This window comes from Hevea brasiliensis, chromosome 13, assembly GCF_030052815.1.
Source record: "Hevea brasiliensis isolate MT/VB/25A 57/8 chromosome 13, ASM3005281v1, whole genome shotgun sequence".
In the NCBI taxonomy this organism is placed as follows: Eukaryota; Viridiplantae; Streptophyta; class Magnoliopsida; order Malpighiales; family Euphorbiaceae; genus Hevea; species Hevea brasiliensis.
The window spans coordinates 66,673,511-66,696,485 of record NC_079505.1 but is presented as its reverse complement, the minus strand read 5'-3'; the positions used below and the strand labels follow the sequence as shown (position 1 = coordinate 66,696,485).

Genomic DNA, 22,975 nt, shown 5'->3' with positions numbered 1-22,975 from the left:
AATGCAGAATGTGTCCAAAATTAAAATGGGAAAAAAAGGAGTTCTAACTTTTCTGTTTTCAATAAAAGATGCAATTTATCTCCTCTAATCTTTTAAATTTAATTTTGTTAGTGAGATTTAAACCTAAAGTTGGCCCATTACTACAGCTCCCCTTTAATGTTTCTACATTTTCCAGTTAGCATGAACACTTCTATAAATGCAAGCTTATTAAAATTGCACAAAAGGGTGCTGAGGCAAAGGTAAACCTTATGCTTCTCTAGAGATCCTAATTTTTGTAGCCTGGAATGCAATACCTGATAGCAGCAAAAAACTAAATGATCTGAATGCAATCATTGCAAAAACCATAATCTTATTCAAAACACTACTTATTTACATTTTGAACACTTATTTCATAAGAAAAAAATAAATAAAAAATCTGATGTACCCTAAAGCAAACTTTCAGTTGCACTGTCATGATCACAGCCAACATCATGCTGGTAGTTAGCGACTATACTTATATAAAAGTGCCCTAAACTATAAGTACATCAAATTCGCATCAAATAAGCTACAAATAAAAAGAAAACGATAATATTATGTCAAAATCATAAATATCAGTAAATTTTACCCAATAAGAAATCAGAAAGGGGATGGACATAATTTAATCATGTATTTGGATAACTAGAAAAAAAAAAAATCAAAGCAATCTGCTAGACCCAAGTAACAACACATCCCCAGAAAAACAAAAATTGAAGAATTTGTCCAATTACCTATGGAATCACCTACAAGGTTTTTCACCACAACACTATTCTCCAATCGCCACACCCCCAAACATACACAGAATTTGAACGATGAGCTTCGTGAAGCAATGCAACAGCTAGCTTGACAGCAAGACACTCGTTCAACTGAGGGCGTCGCGTCTGGGAGTGATCGAAACTTTAAGAAGCAAGGGGCGGCAATGAAGAACAGAGGAGTGTTTTAGGTTTGTTAAGTTCACCCATCCTAAAAACTACGTAGTTTTATGTAATTTAGCACTCTCATTTAAAATTTTTTTTTTCTATTTTATTTGTTATTTTAAAAAATTATGAAAATATTAATTATTTTTTAACTTTACTTTAATTATTATTATTCTCAATGTATTTATTTTTTTTTCACATATTTTTACATTTCAATGATATTATAAAGAAATTTTAATTAATTTTTAATATTATTTTTATAAAAATATTTGCCGAATAATTTTTTAATTCTTATAAAAAATTTTAAAAATTATTGACATAGAATGGAGCTAGTATAAAATTAGTATTTATTTGTAAATATTTTTTAATTTTTATAAAATATAATTAATTATTGATTTAAATTATTTTAATAGGGTAAGTTTATGAAAGACATTTCTCTAGAATAGTATAAAAAAATTCATATAGTTGAAAAAAAATTAATATAATATATATATTTGAAATTAAATAGTCCCCTATAGTTTTATGAAAATAAAATTAATATAATTCTATATAATTAAAATTAAAATTAGATAAAAATAATTAGATAACACTTTAATTTTTGAAACCAAAAGTAATCGGTTTCTAAATATAACTAAAAGAATTAAAAATTGATATAAATCGGTTCCTAATTTATTTTAAAATTTCATTGATTTTGAAACCGAAAAAACTCGGTTTCTAAATATAGAGGAAATAGAAACCGACATAAATCGGTTTCTAACTTTACTTTAAAATTTATTAAATCAAATATATAATATATAAATTTTGAAATCAAAAGCTATTGGTTTCTAAGCATCAATAAAGAAATTAGAAACCGATAAAAATTGGTTTCTATTTTGAAAATTTAGTAAATAATATAGAAATTATAAATATAATTAGAGAACAATTTAATGTTTGAAACCGAAAGCAATCAGTTTCTAAATAACTTTGGAATTAGAAACCGTCATAAATCAGTTTCTAAAAATAAAAAGGAAAATAGAAACCGACAGGAATTGGTTTCTAACGTTTTAAATAAATTTTAAAACAGAAAGCAATCAGTTTCTAAATCTATTAAGTAATTAAAAACAGAAAGGAATCAGTTTCTATTTTATTTTTAAATGTAGTAAATAAAATAGAAATTACATTACTTTTGAAACCGATATAAATCGTTTTCTAAATTTTTTAGGTAATTAAAAACCGATATGAATCGGTTCCTAATTTATCCTTAAAAATTAATAAATAAAATTAATAATTAGATTTATTTTGAAACCGACATAAATCGGTTTCTAAATATAACAAAGGGAAATTGAAACTGATAGAAATCAGTTTCTATACAGACTTTAATTTTTAGTAAATAAAATGAAAATTATATGAATATTGAAACCGACACGAATCGGTTTCTAAATATAAATAGATAATACTTTCATTTTGAAACCGAATGAAATCGGTTTCTAAATTAAAGTGAAAGACATTAGGAACCGATATATTCGGTTTCTAATATGACAAATATTAGAAACGGAAAATTATTCGGTTTCATAAATCGGTTTGTAATCAGTTTATAAACAATTGCTAAATTTGCCACCAAATTGTTCTTCATAATTTAGAAACCGACGTGTTTCCTTTTCTAATTTCGGTTTCTAATCGGTTGGTAATTGGTTTTTAATGTATTTAAGCTGTTCTACCAAATTTCCGTTTCAAAATCCGTTTCAAATTATAAATCGACATAAATCTGTTTCTAAATTCGGTTTCTATTCTGATATTTTCTTGTAGTTATGTATCAAACTGAAAAGTTCTTAATGATAAGTTATCTGTTATGACAGGCAATTTCTTGAAGAAATTTATGGGCATAGAAGGCAGCTTGCTTCAGAACCTTTGGCGTCACAGATAACACAGACTAGTAACCAGAGCTATCGCTCGAAATGGTGTTACATTTACCACCATTGCTACGCAAAAAGCATGATATATAAACTAGTTTGCTCTGAGGTCTCTTCAGCTGAGCAAAGATCCCAACCCCTCTGCCTTTGTGTTGCAGTGTCGCCTTGCTACTGTTTGTATCCTGCTTGCAACACTTGTAAGCCTATCATACATCATTCGCACTATATCATGGGGTTCGGAAGTTGGAAATGTGTTGTCACGATCCAACCTATAGGCCAGACCGGCACTAGGACTTGGGCCAACTTAAAGCCCCCGAAGCCCGTAGTAAGCCTAACTATTCCTCAAATCCATAACCAGGCCCATAATTTAGGCCCAATATGCATATATAAAAATAATTTAAATTAAACTGTTATAATTTTATTTTGGCCAACTTAGCCCAGAAATTATCAGAAACTAAAATTAGGGGAGCCCAGCTCAATCCTGTTACCTCATTTATAACCATTTAAAACTCATAACATTTTTTCTTTTCATTTATTAATACGAAAACTTGAATTCATACAGTCCCTGACAGGCTTAATGCTACTACTAGCACATGCGGAGTCCTAAATTACAAATTTAGAGAATAATAATACGATTAAGTAATCTTTTCATAACCTGAGAGGGAAGGGACAGGTTATTCTGAAAAATGTCTCCTCCTGTGGCCTGAAAAAATATTGAACAGGAGTGAGCGTTCGACTCAGAGAGTAAAATATCAATTTTAACCATAATCTCTATAACTATCTAAAACTAATGCACCCTGTAGAGTGAAATGCAACATCGGCAACAAATTCACATCATAACAGCAAAAAGGTAATTTGGAGCACTCACACACCCAGTAATAGCAATCATAATATATGGGAGCTGATCCCCTATACAGCTCTCTTAAATCCAACCTGGTGCCAACGAAGAACTCAGCTCGGACTTCCACTTAATAACCAAATCGGGGTCCCAGCGAAGAACTGAAGTCGTGTCTACCCCGAAGGACCGGGTCCTAGCGAAGATCTCAAGCCGTGTCTACCCGTCCTATCCATAGTCCACACCACATCACACACACGCCAACGCACGCACACTGCTCCAAATTACCACAACAACATCCATGGCACGCTAACAGTTATGAATGCAACATAAATCGTGCCTAGAGTTTAACTACATAAATATATGCATATAAGTGATGCATGGGCATGCTTGAACATATAATAATATCGAAATTACAATTAAAATTAATATTTTACTCACAAGACAATCGATGACTATTGTGGTCTGGATGCGTAAAATAGTGACCTCGATCACCTAATAATTAAATTATAAATTTATTAGTACTAAGTTAAGATAAAACTATAAAGGCAATAGGACCCTAATTCATGCCGGAAATTCGACAGAGTTTTCCCTATACCTGGGACCTACCCAACCTGCAAAAAGGCTCAAACAACACTTCTAAATTCTCAATTCCCACAATCACATCTCATCAATATCACATGGCCCCTCCTGGGCCCTCCAAATCAGGCAATACTCAAAATCTTAAAAATTACGTTTTAATCCCTATAATTGACATTTTTCAAAAATCCACTCAAACAAGCTCTAAAAATTCTAAAATTTTGCCCCGCGGTTCTTAATAATATTATAAGGCTATGGCAAAATGAATTATAATTTTCTAATCACCCATGAATATTTTATTCAAGAATTTTACTCAATTTCCTAAGTTTTTAACAGCTAACATATTCTTAATTTAACCCAATTTAATATTCACATATTTAAACCTCCATCCTCAAGCTTCAACCAATCATATAAAATTTAAACATCTTAATTTCAAATAATCTTATATGCCCATATACTAAAAATCTAACTAAAATCCATCCATATTTCTCAAAAATATTCTACAATCACTCAAAAATTCAACTAATACCATAGAATATCTCCAAATAATTTTACTTTCATCATATATTTTTCTTGGAATTTTTCTCTAATTTTTCCTGTTTAAGAAACACTGTATTTATGATCCACAGACAGAGAAATAATAAAAATTGTCTTACCCGAAGTTTATTTGTGTCTCAAAAATTCCAAAAATTTATGAGGAAGGCTCTGGAAGTTGAATCATCTCCATAGCCCACCGGAGCCACAGCCAGCACCACCGCGCAAGGTGGCCGACCGCCGGTCGCCGGTGACATTTGCCGGATCTGATCATACCATCATGTTCCTCTCCTCTTCCTCAGTCCATAGGTGGTCTCGGATCGTCGATCCAACGGTCGGATCGTCGTAGATCTGACAAAAAAGCTAGAAAAACCCGAAACTTCTCTCCTCCATATCTCACTCATCCGACCTGCATTTGCTGCAAAATTAGTATCAAAAGAAAGCTCTCGGAACAAGCTTTCCAACGCCACCTGAATCACCTCAATCGGACGTCGGATGAAGCCGGAATCGCGCCGGAAAGCCGCTGCCCACTGTGCGCGCGTTTTCTCTCTCTCCTCCCTCTCTTGCCGCCGTTTCTGGTAGCGCTTGCCGTCGCCGGAGGGTCACCGGCCGGGTGAGGAGCTGCTTGGCTGGTCGCCGGCCGATCACCGGAAAAAGAAAGAAAAAGAAGGGAGGGAAGGAGAGGAGAGAAAAGAGAGAATGGGGGGGGGGGGGGTTCCTCCTCCCGTTTTTGACATTTTTTTTTTTTTTTAATAAATTGGGTGGCTGTGACAGTGGAAACTCACAGTCACACGCCAAAATCCCATTATCAATTTTTTTTTTTCTGGATGTTACATGTGTCGAATTCCTCATCAAGTTCATCTAGGCGCACTACTTCTGCCCAAGATAGTTTTATGCGCATGTGAGGCGGATGCCTTGTCTGCGATCTATAGTTCCATATTGCAATAGGCAACATGAAGAGAGAGAGTTGGGAGCATCGTTTCTGGATACCATATCAGCATCAAAAACAGAATATGAACCAAAATTGATGTGATCTGATTCCACCACTGGCAAATATCACCAAGCCATTTGCAACATAATTATGATTTTCTGATGGGAACTTGACTACATTTAATGTTTCAATCAGAGGGGTGACAAAACAATTTTTATTAGGACTTATCTAATAAAATTAATTTTAATTTTAAAATCAATTTTTAAATATTTTATTCACGCTTATATCTAAAAGAAGATAAGTAAAAAAAATTTCAAATATTTTGTATTTTTTAAATAAAATTGTATATTTTTTTTAAGTTAGGCCAAATGTTGATTAACAATGAGTATATATATATACTCATTAGTAATTGCAAATTAATGAAACAATTATCAAATGATCAAAGTAAAGAGATATTTCATTAACTATATAAGTTTTTTAATAATTTATATTGTTAGTTTAATATTGTTTTAAAAATTCAAAATATTGCAAAGAAAAATAAGATTTACAAATATTGAAAAGCATAAAAGATTTAAAAAAATGAAGTGAATACCAAAAAAACAATCGAAAAAAAAAGATTATAAATTATAAAATGGTTTTAACTTTTTATATTTTTTAAAATTAGTTCTTGAACATTACCATCACATTTAAGATAATATCTTTGAGTTTTTTAAAGGAATCATTGGGCGTACTTATTATATATATATATATATATATATATACACACACGCACACTGAAGATAGAGCTCATCAGCAAGGGCAGATCTAGCTTATATTTAGCGGGATCAATTGACCCCACTTAAGATAATATCTTTGAGTTTTTTTTGTTGCAACTGTAGGTGTTAAGATGGTATTTTCTACGATGAAGATTGTGATGACTCGATTGTGAAATTGAATCGGAGATTATCAATTTAAGATTGTAATGGAAATTTATTAATTTATGAAATTATTTTTTTTTAATTTAATTGTTATTATACATTAAAAATTTACATGTATTATTATAATTTTTTTCTCTTAGTAGGTAATTTATTATATATAATATTTTTCTTTTTCTCTAAATTGAGAAAAAAAAAATTTTTGACCCCACTTGCTCAATTTCCATACTCTGCCCCTGCTCGGCAGTATCTTTGGCTTGAAGGGTCGACGATCAAGGTGCAGTCGGCAGAAGCACTCCAGAGATAACTTTTAAAACGCTAAAATGATGCACCATCTTGCTGTGTTTTGAGAACGTCGCTACTGCTACTACAACTATGGTAAGCAAACTTAAATCAAAACCACTTCACATAGGACAAAGATAAAAACAAAGATGAAAAGCATAAACACCAAGCAATAATGCAGCCTAAAAATATGCCTGGAGGATTCGAACTGAATTAAATTGAAGAATCACATTAAATTAAAAATTTGTATCGAATTAAAGAATCGTACCGAGTCAAAGTATTGAATCGAAACCAAAAAAGAACCGTGTAAAAAATGAACTATACCAAACTGAATTTAATTTACTATTTTTAATTCAATTCATGTTCTTCTTTATGAAAAATCATACTAAAATCGAACCGAATTGAAAAATTAATTTTATACATATATCTTTTAGATATATTATTCCCTTGTAACAATATATATAAATATGTTTTAATTGTAAAAAGTTTTGATTATAAAAACTTTATCATAACTATCTTAATTCTTTTTATCTCATAATTTGTTATTTACATTTGTATTCGCATGGGTGTATCTATATATATATTCTGCATATTTTTAATATAAAAATTATATTATATATATTTTTTAAACTTGCAAATTTTATATTCTCAATGTTAAATAAAAAAAATTATATATATTTATATTACTGATATTATTTAATATAATTTAAACATTCATAAATTAAAGTAAATGAATAAAATTTTATTGTTTCTCTCTATATATCTTCTCTCATATTACTTATACTATCAATTTTTTTATTTTAATATATAATTAATTTATATATATATATCGTTTCTCTCCCCTCCTATCGTAATATATCTATTTTATTTCGTATATTGTTACTCTCTCCCTATGTAATCATCTCTCACTATATATCATTACTTAATTTATATATATATATATATATATATATATATATATATATATATATATATTATTTCATGTATTATTATTATTTTTATATGCTATATTTAAAATCCCCTCATAGCTACCTAAACATTTAAAACACACATTTTCTCTCTTTCTCTCATATTACTTATACTATCAATTTCTTTATTTTAATATATAATTAATTTATATATGTATCATTTATCTCCCCTCTTATCGTAATATATCTATTTCATTACGTATATTATTACTCTCTCCCTATGTAATCATCTCTCTCTATATATCATTACTTAATTTATATATATATCTATATATTATTCATGTATTATTATTATCTTTATATGCTACATTTAAAATCCTGTCATAGCTATCTAAACATTTAAAACACACTCTCTCTCTTTCTCTCTCTCTCTCTCTCTTAAAATGTATAATTAGTTTCGATGTGTATCTCCTCCAATTGTTAAATATCAATTTCACTCAATGTATTATCATTTTTTCTATATGCTACATTTAAAACTCTCTTTTAATTATCTAAACTCTTTTAATGGTACGTTAAATTATAATAGATGAATAGTATGTTAAATTATAATATAATATTTATTAATAATTTTTATTTAATTAAAATAATTTAGAATTTAATTTTTTAAATAATTGAAATAAATTAATATACACTAATGTAAAAAATAATTTAAAAACTTGTTATATTATAAATATAAGTTTTAGAAGTTTTAATATAATGATTTAAAAAGTTTTTTGCTAAGTTTTAATATTGTGATTTGGAAAGTTTTTTTATTATAAAATTAGCTTTTAGAATCTATTTTGCCTTAAACTACGTCGTTGTGAGAAGCTAGATCACAAATAAACCTAACCCTTTTTTCATTTCTTTTGTTCTTTTCCTTCAGCCCAGCCGTCTCTCGATTTCTCTGGACCAGCAACCTCTCAAGTCTCATCTTAAGCCGCCGCCCAACCCGCAAGCCCTTCCCCTCCGCCATTGCCAGCCTCGTCTCAATCTCATCTCAGTTTTTTAGTGTCTCCTTCAACCTCTCTCTCATCTCAGTCTCGGCTTTCGTTTCTACACAAACGACCTTCAACCTCAAGCTCGCCGCTCCTGGTTAGTTACCTTGGTGCTTTTATTATTTGGAATTATGAGATTAAGGTGTTTGGTGCTTTTACTGTAAATTTTAAATAAGACTATGAAATCCAATTGCTCTATGATATTGTTATTTGGAGACTTTAGATCTCTTTACAATGAGTTTACTGTAAAATTTTTTTATGGTTTTAAGCTGTTTGGTGCTTTTATTATTTGGAATTCTGAGATTAAGGTGTTTGGTGCTTTTACTGTAAATTTTGAATAAGACCATGAAATCTGATTACTCTATGATATTGTGATTTGGAGGCTTTACTCTTTATAATGAGTTTACTGTAAATTTTTTTTAAATAGCCTATAAAGAGTAAAGCCTTAACATACCTAAAAGACGCTTTTGCTTTTCCAGTGCCGCCTCTCTCTATCTTTGGAGTTTGGAGTTCTTAGGCTGTCACCATTTTTGGGTATCTAACAAGGAAGAAAGTTAGCTTTGAAGAATTGTGAACGAAGACTTCAGGTTCGTGAATTCCTTTTCCTTTTTTATCACTGAAATTGTTCTAAAAATGGTTCTTGGATTTGAAATGCTTGATTGGCCAGTTTATGCTGCCTGAATCATTTTTCGCCTTTGGTTTTTCTAAAAGATTTGAGCTTTGCTTTAGGGTACATTTCATCCTTATTGTTATGCAACAGTTGATTAGATTAGTAAATTCTGTAAGGAGGGCCTTTTAATCCCTGTGACCTCCATGCAGATTGAAAAGTATGGTTGCTTTAATATTTGAATAGTTAGATGCTAGATAGGATTGGAAAATTTTTTGTTATCCCTAGTTTTTTTTTTTTTTTTTTTTTTTTAAAAAAAAAAAAATCTTGATTTGGGTTTGTTAATGATCCCCCAAGTATTCAGCTTGATGACTTCAAAATCTTTTGATGAGCTAAGAAGTGTTATGAGCAAAGGATTGCCAATTTTTATACAGGGAATGATCATAAATCATTTGCAAGGCAAATATTTGTTGAAAATTTAGTATGTTTCTCAACATGTTTGGATGGATTGTATGAAGGTTTTTTAAAGTAAGGGAAAATAAGGTTGTAGAAGTCAAAACCTCCCCAACCCATCAATTTGGTAGATTGAAAAAGTGGGAGTTTAACTTTCTTAAAATACCTGCATTCCAAACAAACCTATTACTTTAAAAAACCTTTATCTTACCTTCAAAAACTTTCTCCCAAACATATTGTTAGTTTTGTGAAGCATACGGTTGCTGAGGATGTGTAAGATTAGTCCCTTCAAAAATGGTGTTAGACTTGTGAACATGCTCTGTTAGGTGATTTGAGCTTGACCTAAACTCTAGATGTTGGAGTTTGCAGTGATCTCAAGCTTGATTTCACGACATCCTAGAATAATAAAGCATAATCTGATTGCAGCTGGCCGAGCTGGTTGGTTCTAGTAATGCCAGGCAGTAAGTTAATACAGTTGCATACATTTAACTGTGGCACAAAACCAGCTCTTGACTGAAGGAGTTTGAGAAGTGCAAGATAGATGGTGCCACAAATTGCAAGTATAACATTTTTCCATTAGCCCTGAAGGGTTGAAATAAAAAATTAATCAGATCAGGGTGTCTTGTATTACAACATTGGCACGCTGCTGCCCTATTTCAGTGTTGTCCTTTCTCTGCATATGTTTCCTTTATATTCTTATTTATTTCTAGATTTCATTGTCAGTGTGATATTAGCAACAAATGGTGCTTGGTTGTAAATCATTAGTGGCTTTGTTTTCTTGTTCCACTTTGTTTCTTTCTTTTCTTATCCTTTTTTTTATACCTTGGTTATCTCGTTTAGTCAATTTGTTCCACCTTCATTTCTAACTTCTTCCTTCTTCTTCTAGTGTACCTGCATTGAGAAGTTTTAAAGAGAATCACTTGAATGAAAAGTGTGCTTTGATCATTGTTTTACATAGTTTCATCTAATAAAGAATTATGCTTTCAGTAATCCAGTTCAGCTGGGGAAGAGTATAAGAGTGAAAAAAAAATGCCTCTTTATGATTGCATGCTTCTGTTGAAACCTCATGTAAGAAAGGAAGCATTGATGGATTTGGTTGCTCGAGTGGGAAAACATGTTTACGGTAGAAATGGAGTTCTTACTGATATAAAATCATTTGGTACCATTCAACTGGGTTACGGTATTAAGAAGCTTGATGGAAGATATTATCAGGTGAAAATTCTTTGCTGTATTATGCTATAATTTAGTCACATTTCTTTCTTTATTCTTTTGATGTTCAATTTTTGGATTGCAGTTTCCCACATAATTTTGGATTAGTTTTAGTTTTCCTTTGAAATTGTGTTTCAGTATGAGAATTAAATTTTAATTAAGGAAATGGATTTTTTTGAGGTTGCTTTTTGGGCTTAGGATTTTATGGTGTGAGATTGAATTGTGTTGGTGTAGCTGTGTAGATCCTAGGTTAAATTGGTACCAAACCAAAGTGGTATCGTGTGAGGTCCAAAGTTTTTAATAAGTAAGGTAAGGAATAGGATCAAATAAAGATTTTCAAAAAATAGAAAAGGAAAATTAATTCAATTGAACCATACTCTTTGCAGACGTGTAAGAGGCTTTCAGTTTTTGTTAGCCATGAAATGCAACTTTGAAATTGTCACATCTTAGTAATGATGGATGAAATGTTGAGGGAATGTTGCGAAATTGAAAATCTTGATAATTGGCACAAATTTTAAGGTCTTCCAGCTCCTTCCTTGTTTTCCCTCTCCCTTGCTTAGCGAAATTGACTTATGTTTGGCCTCCTTTTTAAGTTTCATGTTTCCTCAAATTCAAAATGTTGTGACAACTGCCAAAAAGCGAGCTCTGCTTGATCTGATCATTAGGATGATTGAGGTAAATTCTGCTGCTTGTTCTTAAAAGCAATTACACTGCAGCTGACCTAGATAGATAGGCTAAGCAGCAAATGATGATGCTTAGTTTTTGGATTATTGATAGTTGCAAGGTTCAGGTTGTATGAACTCAGAACATTCTTGTTCTGCATGATTGTTCCTATTAACTCGGGAGAATAATACATATTTCACTTTCATTAGAAATTTTTACATAAATTGATTGGTGAAATTTACTGCTGTTTCTATTATACTTGTTCAGGGTCAACTCATGCAGATGACAATGATGGCCACACCCAACATCAACAAGGAGCTGCATTACCTAAACAAGGAGGACCGCCTGTTGCGATGGCTTCTTGTTAAACACCGAGACACAACAGATGGGCTGGAATTTCTAGAAGAAGATAATGACAAAGAGGAGTTGGGTCTCAGTGAAATTTTATTGAGCGATGAAGAAGAAGAAGAAGAAGAAGAAGAAGATGATGACGACGACGACGACGACGACGATGAATATGTGGACAGTGAGAACGATGACGGCCAAGAGGAACAGAAGGAGCAATGAGTAAATGGAGTACAAGATTTTGGGTCACCTTTATATTAGGACTTAATTGAATCTTTGTTAGTTTTTGCTGATTTATTCTGTGTTTGAGCTTTGCATGCAGGGGAGCAATGAAACTATATTTTGATAAATTAAGTGTACTAGATCTGTGAATTGTGGTGCAGGTGATGTGCTGACTCAGCATTTGGCTAATTGAATCAAAGATGAGTCTCATTAGATTGCTTGATTTTATATGTGGCGAAAGGTACAACAAATATTAGATGGAATCCTTCTATCAGAACAGGCTACGTTAAGTCCAAGCAGTGATACTGAACAATTGGATGTTTGTACCTATTTTGAGCTCCCTTTCAGTGCTTTCTGTTCTGTTTGCTTTTGTGCAGAAACGATCATCTGTCTGGATTGATCACTCCTATATTATATATATAAAAAAAAGGAGCTCACACTAATTTTTAAATTTAAGAACTGAATAGTAATTTTCCTTTATTTTTAATTAGTTAAACTCTAGTTCATCTGTCAATAATTTTTCTGTTTAGATTATTTTTTTTTGTTTTTTTTAGTAAAATTAATTAATTAATTTTTATATTTTAAAAAATATATCAATTAATTTATGTAATTTGAGGTTTTTTTTTTAACTCTTTAGTTCTTTCATTATTTTTTTATACTTCTTGGTTTTTGCCTTTTTATTTCTCTTTTGGCCCATCTTAGTTTTCTCTCCTTATATTTATTTTTTTTGACATTCACTCTCCTCTCTCTTTCATTATCTATTTATTTTTTATTTTTTAATATAAAATAATATAAGCTATTTACATAAAGAAAAAATAGAAAAAATTAATTAGTTGTCCTGATCATCGAGTGGATACGGTGATAATTTAGATATAGATATAAAAATGATATCTAGTGAACTGAATAAGAAAAAAAAATTAAATTTAGATTTAATTTTTAAGTAGTAAAATTTTTATTTTTATTTATAAAATTTTTTTTTAATTGTTGTGTTTTCAAAATATTGAGATTTTATAGTAGCATTTTTAATATATATGGATCAATTAACTAATTTAACTATATTTACTAAAATGGGGGATAAATTAATAGTTTGATTAATATTAAAATATATTAAATTTCATAAATGGATTAAAAAATTTAATAGAAATAAAATATATAGAGTAAATAGTATATTTTTAAAAAATAAATATTAAATAATTAATTTTATTAAAATATAAAAATTAAATAATAATTTTTTCTTGTAAAAAATTTGTTTATTTATTCATCGAGTGTTTTTCGCTATTTGCTATGTTTAACTTTTAACATATATAAAAAAGTATTAAAAGTATATTAAATACATTTAATATAAATTCAACTTGACATATAAAATATTTATATTGATAAATATTTATATGAAATTGATTAAAGTTTGTATAACAAATATATAAATTAAAATATAAATATTTAATTTAATAATCATTAAATTCGTTTATACATAAAAGCTTGAGTTATTTAAATATGTCAAACACTTCTCATCTTTGAAAAATATGATAAATACATAGATAGCATGTCATTTTCGGTAAGAACTTGCATATTAGCATCTCAACTAACATGAAGAGTTTGCTTGTAACTTAAAAAACATGCTTGCTTAGCTAGCCCTTCAAAGTTGTTGACTAGCTATCTATCGTGCATGTGTCTTCCATCCAAAAACTCCTCGCACATAAAGCAAGTGAGTGGATTTAAGGTGATCTCATGTGGGCCATTTTTTGGAAAGAGCCTACATTTCAATCAGCACGAATAAGACTAGATCTAATTCAGTGAGTTGAAAGATACTTATAATTTATTTAAAAAATATTATAAAATTTTTTAAAATTAAATTTTATTTAAATATTTTAATGTATTTTTTAAAAATTACTGTTTATCTTTCTAAATTTTTACAATTAAAAGTTTATCTATAAATTTTTGCGTATATATTTTTTTTTAAATTACAGTTTGCCCTGTAATGTTTTTTCATCTGCATTTTTATATAAATTTTATTTATATATTTTTATATTATTTAATTTTAATTTCTTAATATTTTTTATTTTAATTTCTATATTTTTTAAGATTTAATTTATTTTCTTTTTAATATTTATTTTTAATTTCTCTAAAAATAAATTTATGGTTCCCATATCTTGGCTTACCCTGGGTGGAATTTGTGTTCATCAATAACAAAATAATAAAATTGGGTACGAATGATGATGTGTAAAATTTATTTATAATTTATGTTTTTAGGTTTATTTTAGGAATCTATAATTACAATTAATTTATTTTCTTCATTTATATGGAGCTTAGGATTATGTAATTAAATAATTTAACAATAACCATAAATATTAGGATGGCGACGGTTAAATTCTCCATAAAAATTATTTTTAAATTGGAATTTGATTAATATTTTTAATATTTGAATTTCTATTATTATTTTTAAAATAATATTAAACCCATTTTTATACATTTTAATTATTAATCTACATAAAATATGTTTTTAATTAATAATTTATATTTTAAAATTTTATAATTATATAATATTTTATTTATTTATATATAATATATAAAAATTTATAAATATTATTATAAAAATATATTTTATATTTAATTAATTATATACTACTCAAATTTATTCAAATAAAGTTCAATAAGATTAAATATACGAAAATACTTAACTTATTATTATACCTAATCAATGTTAAAGAGACTCAAAAGTTTCTTGAAATCTAAATAAACCCTTCCAATTAAAAATAAAATAAAATAAATCTTTTACTTTCCTCTCTTTAATATTAGGGTCTTATTTTTCTTATTATTTGAGTTTTATTTTCTCTCCTCAATGGAGTTTTATTTATTATATTATATATCGATATAAAGTAAATTAAAACTTTTCATGTTATTTTTTTTTAAAATATAAAGTAAATTAATATTATATTATATTATATTACATATTAATATAAAGCTTGCCATGTTACTTTTTTAAAAAATATGCATTACTTGATATAGCTTAGCTCCCTCTTATAAGATGCTTAAAAGTTTAGCCATCAAAATTCTTTTTGTCTTTAATAAGACTTTAATATACTTTAATTAATACTATTTTATTTTTATTTGTCTTATTTCAATGGGTATAGTAGCATGTAATTATAATAAGGCTATCAATACAAATAATTAAAAATTAATGGTAGAGAAATAATTAATTAAAAATTATTATTATTATTATTATTTTTCTAGGAGATAGATTGTGATTAACAAGGTGGCACGTGGCGGAAGCTAGTTTGACCACGTCACGTCGTGGAAAAGTACAAAATCCAAAATTACTACTACAAACCGAGGCCAAGAGCGAGGTCTAATGAAAGACGTTGACTATGGAGTAAGTACAACAGGTAAAAATTAGACCCACCAACCCTGTGGACCCCAAAAATAACGACATAAGACGTAACGGTAAGCTTTTAACGCCTGCTTCATATACAGGCGACCAAACCGAACAAACGGAGAGAAACGCGGGACACATTACAGTGCAGCACCAAATACGCTATACTCTCTCGTCTCTCAATCCTTCGTCTCTCTCTCTTTACCTCTCTTTCTATCGTTCCGAATTTGATTCGATTCCTTAGGAAACCCTAACTGACTCTGAATTTAAAATGGAAAAATCTGTGGAGACTACCGCCACCACCGAGGTCACCGTCAGGAAAGCTGCAGCAGAGAAATCGGAGAGGGATGGGTCTGATACTAGCAGTGCCAGTGGTGGTTCTGTTTTAGAGGACAAGGAGGGAGGGATTTGGGAATATTTTGGTTGGGTTTATCATTTAGGTACCAATTCTATTGGTCATGAGTATTGTCACCTTAGATTTCTGTTTATAAGAGGTAAATATGTTGAGATGTTCAAGCGTGATCCTCATCAGAACCCTGGCATTGTAAGTATTTTTTCTTTTTTTCTCTCTTTTCGTTACTCATTGCTTTGATTCTAAAAATATAGGATCAAAATAAGAATATACCATGTTAAGAGATTAAGGCAAGTAAATTGTGTTTTTCATGGAAATTGTTTTCAGAAAATGTTTTTTCATTGTTTGGTTGCAATATTAAACTAAAGATATGCTTTTATTTTACGTGTTTATGTCATGCATTAAACTAAGGAGGTCCCCCTCTCTTGCAATATAGTTCCGCCCCTGATCATATGCGGAAAACCACCAATTTTTTGGAGCTATTTAAGTGGTTTAATTCAAGTGTCAATTGCTATTTTGATTATTTTTACGGCCAATTCAATTATAGAAGAAGAGATGAGAAAAATAATTCCAGTGTTTGATGTTGAATTATCAGGCCATTTTTTTTTAAATTAGGACTGGAGTGAATTTATGCTACATTTTCAAAGCCCTAATATATGTTATATGCAGAAGTGGGTGTTACACGCTAAGAAAGCTGGAAAGATTGTTTCCATTAGGTGTTTATAATCTTCCAGAGCTTTTGATAATTATTCCAGGTTTAGCAGTCTGTGTTATAGTGAGATATTGGAGACTTTGACTGCTTGGAAACTTTTAATTGTGCCAGTAGTTGTACTAGATGTTGTGAACTTTGTTTTTCCATGAAAATTTGGAGGATATTGGAGCATTTACTGCATCCAGAGAGATGAAAATGCAAGTGAGGTGGCAGCAAGAAGAGGCCACTATAATGGAATGAAAGAAGTTGATGTTATTGGTGGAATGCTGATATTTATTTCCTTTTTTACGAGTCAAGCTGTTAATTGAGATCAATTCACAAAATCCATGTTTATGTACTGGAATTATCTGAATCTGACACTTATTTTATTTCAGTGAACCGGGATATTTATTGAGTACATAATGATTTTCTTTTGATGTGAAGTTATTGATTAATGTGATGCAAATTGTTTGCTGATACATTTATTCTATCTGTTTACCCACCATAATTTTTCTAGAATAAAGAAGTTTACAAGTCTATTATTGTTCATCATTATATGATATCTTTTCTTTTATATTACAACATTGAACAATCACGTAGTTAATGCTTATTTTGTAGGATTTCTTTGTGCAAAATGAGTTTATAATGCTATTATACAAATATTTTATTGTCAAAATTGAGTTTTTTCAGAACTGTCTATATCTGTCAGATTAAAGGCCAAAAGCTTAAAAATGTGGTTTTGTTCAATTTTAGTGTTAATGGTGTGTATGATGCTTTTTCCTGAATTTCCCTCTATATTTAGTCAACGCCAGCAAATAAAAAATGTTCTCTCTCTCTCTCTCTCTCTCTCTCTCTCTGAGTTAATGTGATTCAGGCTTCCCATCTCGGTTCTAGCGCAAAATGAATAACTTTTCAATGTATAACATTGTTAAGCTTGGACCCAAGTTTTAAAAGCCAATGTTTTGTTTATTTTGTGATCTCCACTACCATTCTAAGTTCTTAATTTGATTTTTGTTTATATTTAATGCTCTACTTTTGTTCTACAGAAACCTATTAGGAGGGGTGTAGTAGGGCCTACACTTATGTTGGAGGAGCTAGGGCGTCGACAGGTTAATCACGGGGTGAGGCCCTTGTTGGTATACTTGTTTTGTATTATCCAATTAATATCATTTTTTATTCTGGTTATTGTACTTACATGTGTTAGATTTTGATGTTTTCTTCTATTCCAGTGAGTCTTTTTCATTCCTCCTTAAAATGATCCTAATTGTAATTTCCTTCCAAGATTTTTATAAGCTTCATTCTTAACTTTGTTCCTTTTGAATTTTAAACTTTTGTAGGATCTTTATGTTATACGGTTTTACAATCGATTGGATGAGACAAAAAAAGGAGAAGTAAGTTGCAGCTCATTGCAATTCAGTAGCAAATTTTTACTCTCTCTGCGATTTAAGAAATACTATCATTCATTATAGGTCATGATGTTCTGGTATAGTGGATACCACAATTCAAAATGAAGTAATAAATGTTGGCTTGTTCATTCATGATGCAAATCATATTTGTTTTGTTAGGAGTTTGGTGACGGTGTGCTGGTGCAATTCAAATTTTTACTATGCATCCAACTGTCCACTCATGTTATCAAATCACATACACATATGGTAGTAGCCAGTATGAAAGAAAGATTAATTAACTATAGTAATTGAACTGTTGAAGGCTTTAAAAAGTCTGGACCTGTAGCTGATGGAAAGATTGGTAGACATACACTAGGAGGAGATCAAGAATTGCATGAAACAGAGCATTTAACAAGACAAGAAAGATCAGAGCTTGATTATCTTGGCATAAGTAATGCTTCTGTTGTAGAGTTTAGATTTTGTTATTCTCTGAACTTGATATATATTTATGATGAGCATTGCCAAAGTATTTATATCAGCAGCTCTATTCTTCTTATTACCAGCAAAACCCCCCTGCTTGCTATGTTCCATAAATGGCAAGGAGAGGAAGTAGAAACACAGTCCCTTTTACCTTGAAGCTCCTTAAGGACTAAGCTAACAAACAATTCTCAATCCTGATTCAACAATGTTAATATTGCCTGATAGATCCTAAAATATCTTTTAATACTGCTAGCTCAAAATCTATCTGAACCAGTAGGATACATGCTTGCATGCCATGTGAAATTGTTTGGTGCAAAATTGTGTGACACCTTGCAAATGACTGAACTCAATAATTTTTTAGGAAGGATATTACTGATCCTTCTGTGGCCATCCGTCTAATGTGGTCTCTCCACATAAGAATGGTCCGTGGAATAGACTATAAAGGCAGTGGAGGAAGATAATATCCCTGGCAGCATATTTTATGGATGATGCAATTTAGATAAGAGTTACCCTTTAGTTAAACTTAACATCTATTGTTGAAGCCACAAAGATCAATGAGTGAGGCTTTGGAAGCATAAGGTTAAGGCAGACAAGAAGGTTCATGAAGAGAGAGAGAGAGAGACAGTTTAGGAGCTGATATGTTAAGATGAAAGGGCTCTTCATTCATCAGGAAAGAAGTGTTACAAGAAAATGACTTTTTATAAGTATTTGTACAAAATCCTGTCCTAACATGTGCACTGTTATATGCTTACATGCATTCATATTCTAATATCCTTGCTTTGAGATCATGTATTGAATCTATGATTTGGACTGTATGTGCCAGCTACCAAGTATATAAACTTCCTTTGTAGGTTTTCCTGCATTTGTATCCATGTCAGTTTTCTTGTTGAATAATTTTTATATTTTTCCTTGAATTTCCCTTTTCTCTATTTTCTTATTTAGTGGAGGATAGCCTGCGTACCTCTTCCTTTTTGTGTGTAAATTCTTCATAAGAACTTTGCTATTCTTATATGCCAAAACAGCTTATAACTAATTCCTTGTTTCTTTAAGATTGCTTGTGCTTCAGCTGGAGAAGCTCGAAAGTGGATGGAGGCATTTGATCATGCAAAGCAACATGTAAGAGGAGTGCACTTGAACATTATGAATAAAATGTTCTTATTTTGAATTTATATAGAAATGCATCATTTGATGTGTCGTATTTTATTATTTTTATTTAATCCTAACATCTTACACCTCTGCATTATTTTCTATTTTCATTAATATTGGCCATCCTTTGTGTTGAAAATGGAACTTCAAGTGCATTTTATGAAAAATATAGCATTAATGGAAATTAATGTTTGATTTACCAATTGGTTATCTCATTAACATTCTTCTTCTGGCAGGCTGAATATGAGCTCTTAAGAGGACGTAGTACTAGAAACAAGCTGAATATGGAGACTGAGTATGTGCCATACTTGTGGATTATCTCATGTAATTAGTTCATATTATTTAAGTCTGTCTGCTCAAAAGCTTTACTTGGGAGAAACTTGTTGAAACATCTTTTAGGATTTAGCAGAAGCTATCTATGAAAGCTGGATAGATTTTGTTCCGTTAAAAATAAAACAAAATATGAATTTTGCAGATTACCTTCGGGATAAAATTTTGTGTTGTTGGCAAAGGTTATCTAACTATTTAACAGAATACAGTCTCCTTGCGCTTATTTTTTTTTTCGTTTTTATACAAAATGAAATTTCTTGTTATAAATCTAATATTAATTTCTTATTTTAACTAAAAGAATTGTTGTTATCAATTTTATTATTTGTCTTGTTTTGTTATTTTTTATTTGATTCTTTTAATTGACATATAAATGTAATGATTGATGGGTTTGGGGAACCAAAAATATGCTTGGTGGTTCCGTTTTCTATTTAAGAATATGGGTTTGAATCTTTGCCACTTGTGAATTTGTATTTATACAATCTGGAAGAAGAGGTAACTAATCAGGTGCAGGCAAGACTATTGTACAATCTGTGGACAACCCATGGTTGCTTATGATTAATTTGTGCATTAGTTGACTTTAAATCTATGAAATTTGCAAATTGCCAGGGAGTCGAATGCATTAGTATTATGTAGTTTATTTGTTTTTAATATGTGGCTTGACATGTGAAATTCTGATGGACTTATAATTGTTTTCTATCTCATTATATCTTGGAAAGGATCACTTTGGAAGGACATCGGCCTAGAATGAGGCGGTATGCACATGAATTAAAAAAGCTTATAAGAATAGGGCAAGGTGAGGTGATGTGTTCATGTCAGATTTTTTGGTATTCTTGTATGATAAAATCTTACCAAATTTATTCTATGTTGTTTGGCATATTTGCATAAGAAATTTTTGTATACTTATCAAGCTAAGATATTATAGAATATAAATTAGAAATTAAGGAACTGTGAAAGCACGATGCTGAGTGAAAATTGAAAACCTTATAAGTGCTTTACTGTATATATAAGACATGGTATTAACTATCTACTAATTAGTATATCTTAATCTGTAAGTTCACTTTATTATACTAATCATTTTATCGTGTGCATTTTATGGGGTAAATTATATAGACGGTATTTTAACTTAAGGAATATATAATAGTAAGGTACCTAAATTTTGATTTATAACATAGAAGCCCCTGATATTTAATTTTTGTAACATAAAACCCCCTGGTGACTTTCAGTAGTTGATTTCTAGGTTATTTATACTGACATGATATTTATCAAATGGAAAAATTATATTTTCATGGATTGATAGTTTTGGATAAACAGATTCTGGGTTATTGAAGTGTCGATTTGTGCAATTTGAATAGTTAGAACAGTTAGTAAATAAGGAACAAAATTAAGTTTTTTCCCCAATAAGTGTCAAATTAACAGAAAATATAAATTTTAATAGAACAAGTGTCCCTTTCAGCAAAAATAACTTAGAAATGGGTTACTGAATATCACAAGGGGTTTTTTTTCGTTACTTAAATTACAGATTAAAGGGGTTTTATGTGACAAATTGAAGTTTAGGTACCTTACTGTTACATACTCCTGAGTTGAAGTACCGTCTATATAATTTGCATGTATTTTATGTGATATTTAATGATTTTTAACAAATGAATAATTTTGTGGTATAAATAAAATATAAATATTTTCAAAATTGTAATTTTTTTTATGGTCTAATAATTTTTCTTTGCAATATCAAAATCAATAGAATATTGAGAATCAACCAATGAGTGTGTGTGTGTGTGTACAATATCAAAGATATTTTTCATAAAGGTAATGAAGTAATGAATGGAATGGTAAATCAAGTTCTTTTTTTTCCCTCCTAGTTATCATTTATGTAGAATAGTCACTTTAAAAAACTATGAAAAAGATAGAATCCAACAACTAATCCTTGCATACTTGATCTATTAAAATCCCTCATTAAAGGCTATGCCAGTTGTATACTTAACTGTTCTCAACTCTATTATTAATTAATAGTAGGCTCAAATCCCTTTCTTACAAGACCTAGCTAGGCTACATATGTCATGTACAAGTTCTTTTTTTAACTATTAAATTATGTATTTTTAAAGTGTAAATAATTTTCATAAGCCAATCCAATAATATGAAAATGAGTTCTTTTAGTTTAGAATATAATATTTTAGAATTTAGTGTACTTTTTTGTCCTTTCAAAATGTTTTTCCCTCCATGATATTTCTATATAAACACATATTGTAGATGTAGAAATGGGGTTTTTTTAACAGAAAATATAAATTTTAATATAAGAAGTGTCTCTTTCAGCAAAAATAACTTAAAAACTGGTTACTGAATATCACAAGGGCTTTTTTTTGTTACTTAAATTGCATATTAGAGGGGTTTTATGTTACAGATTAGAGTGCCTTACTATTACATACTCTATACTGTCTATGTAATTTGCTTGTATTTTATGTATTTAATGATTTTTAACAAATGAATAATTTTGTTGTATAAATAAAATATAAATATTTTCAAAATTGTAATTTTTTTTATGGTCTAATAATTTTTCTTTGCAATATCAAAATCAATAGAATATTGACAATCAACCAATGATTTTGTATTTGTATGTGTGTGTGTGTATACAAGATCAAAGATATTTTTCAAAAAGGTAATCAAGAAATGAATGGAATGGTAAATCAAGTTTTTTTTTTTTTTTTTTCCTCCTAGTTATCATTTATATGGAATAGTCACTTTAAAAAACTATGAAAAAGATAGAATCCAACAACTAATCCTTGCATACTTGATCTATTAAAATCCCTCAGCAAAGGCTATGTCAGTTGTGTACTTCACTGTTCTCAACTCTACTATTAATTAATAGTAGGCTCAAATCCCTTTCTTAGAA

The 22,975-nt window shown here is 29.8% G+C and overlaps 2 protein-coding genes and 1 long non-coding RNA gene across 4 annotated transcripts in view; 2 read left to right on the top strand and 1 right to left on the bottom strand.

The window, feature by feature from the left end:
- Positions 1–244: 244 nt before the first annotated feature.
- On the bottom strand, positions 245–1,062 carry LOC131171894 (uncharacterized). Its single transcript, XR_009142554.1, has 2 exons — positions 747–1,062; positions 245–293 (listed from the first exon to the last, which is right to left on the bottom strand). It is a non-coding gene; the product is annotated as an uncharacterized LOC131171894 (long non-coding RNA).
- A 7,634-nt stretch (positions 1,063–8,696) lies between these two features.
- LOC110669009 (uncharacterized) lies at positions 8,697–12,565 on the top strand. Of its 2 annotated transcripts, none has more exons than XM_021830449.2 (4): positions 8,697–8,935; positions 9,318–9,425; positions 10,886–11,110; positions 12,038–12,565. In XM_021830449.2, the coding sequence occupies exons 3-4, from the start codon at positions 10,928–10,930 to the stop codon at positions 12,335–12,337; spliced, it is 483 nt and encodes a 160-aa protein (XP_021686141.2). In that variant the 5' UTR covers positions 8,697–8,935; positions 9,318–9,425; positions 10,886–10,927; the 3' UTR covers positions 12,338–12,565. The 2 variants fall into 2 exon arrangements, with proteins under 2 accessions (XP_021686141.2, XP_021686142.2); XM_021830450.2 differs by having other exon boundaries at positions 9,266–9,425.
- Positions 12,566–15,760: 3,195 nt separating this feature from the next.
- LOC110668995 (protein ENHANCED DISEASE RESISTANCE 2-like) overlaps positions 15,761–22,975 on the top strand; it is a 38,123-nt gene continuing 30,908 nt past the window's right edge. The window contains exons 1-6 of the mRNA XM_021830427.2: positions 15,761–16,251; positions 17,797–17,871; positions 18,088–18,141; positions 19,666–19,731; positions 19,998–20,056; positions 20,808–20,884. Coding sequence (XP_021686119.2) covers positions 15,979–16,251; positions 17,797–17,871; positions 18,088–18,141; positions 19,666–19,731; positions 19,998–20,056; positions 20,808–20,884 — 604 coding nt within the window. The 5' untranslated portion in view covers positions 15,761–15,978. The remainder of the gene's footprint in view (positions 16,252–17,796; positions 17,872–18,087; positions 18,142–19,665; positions 19,732–19,997; positions 20,057–20,807; positions 20,885–22,975) is intronic.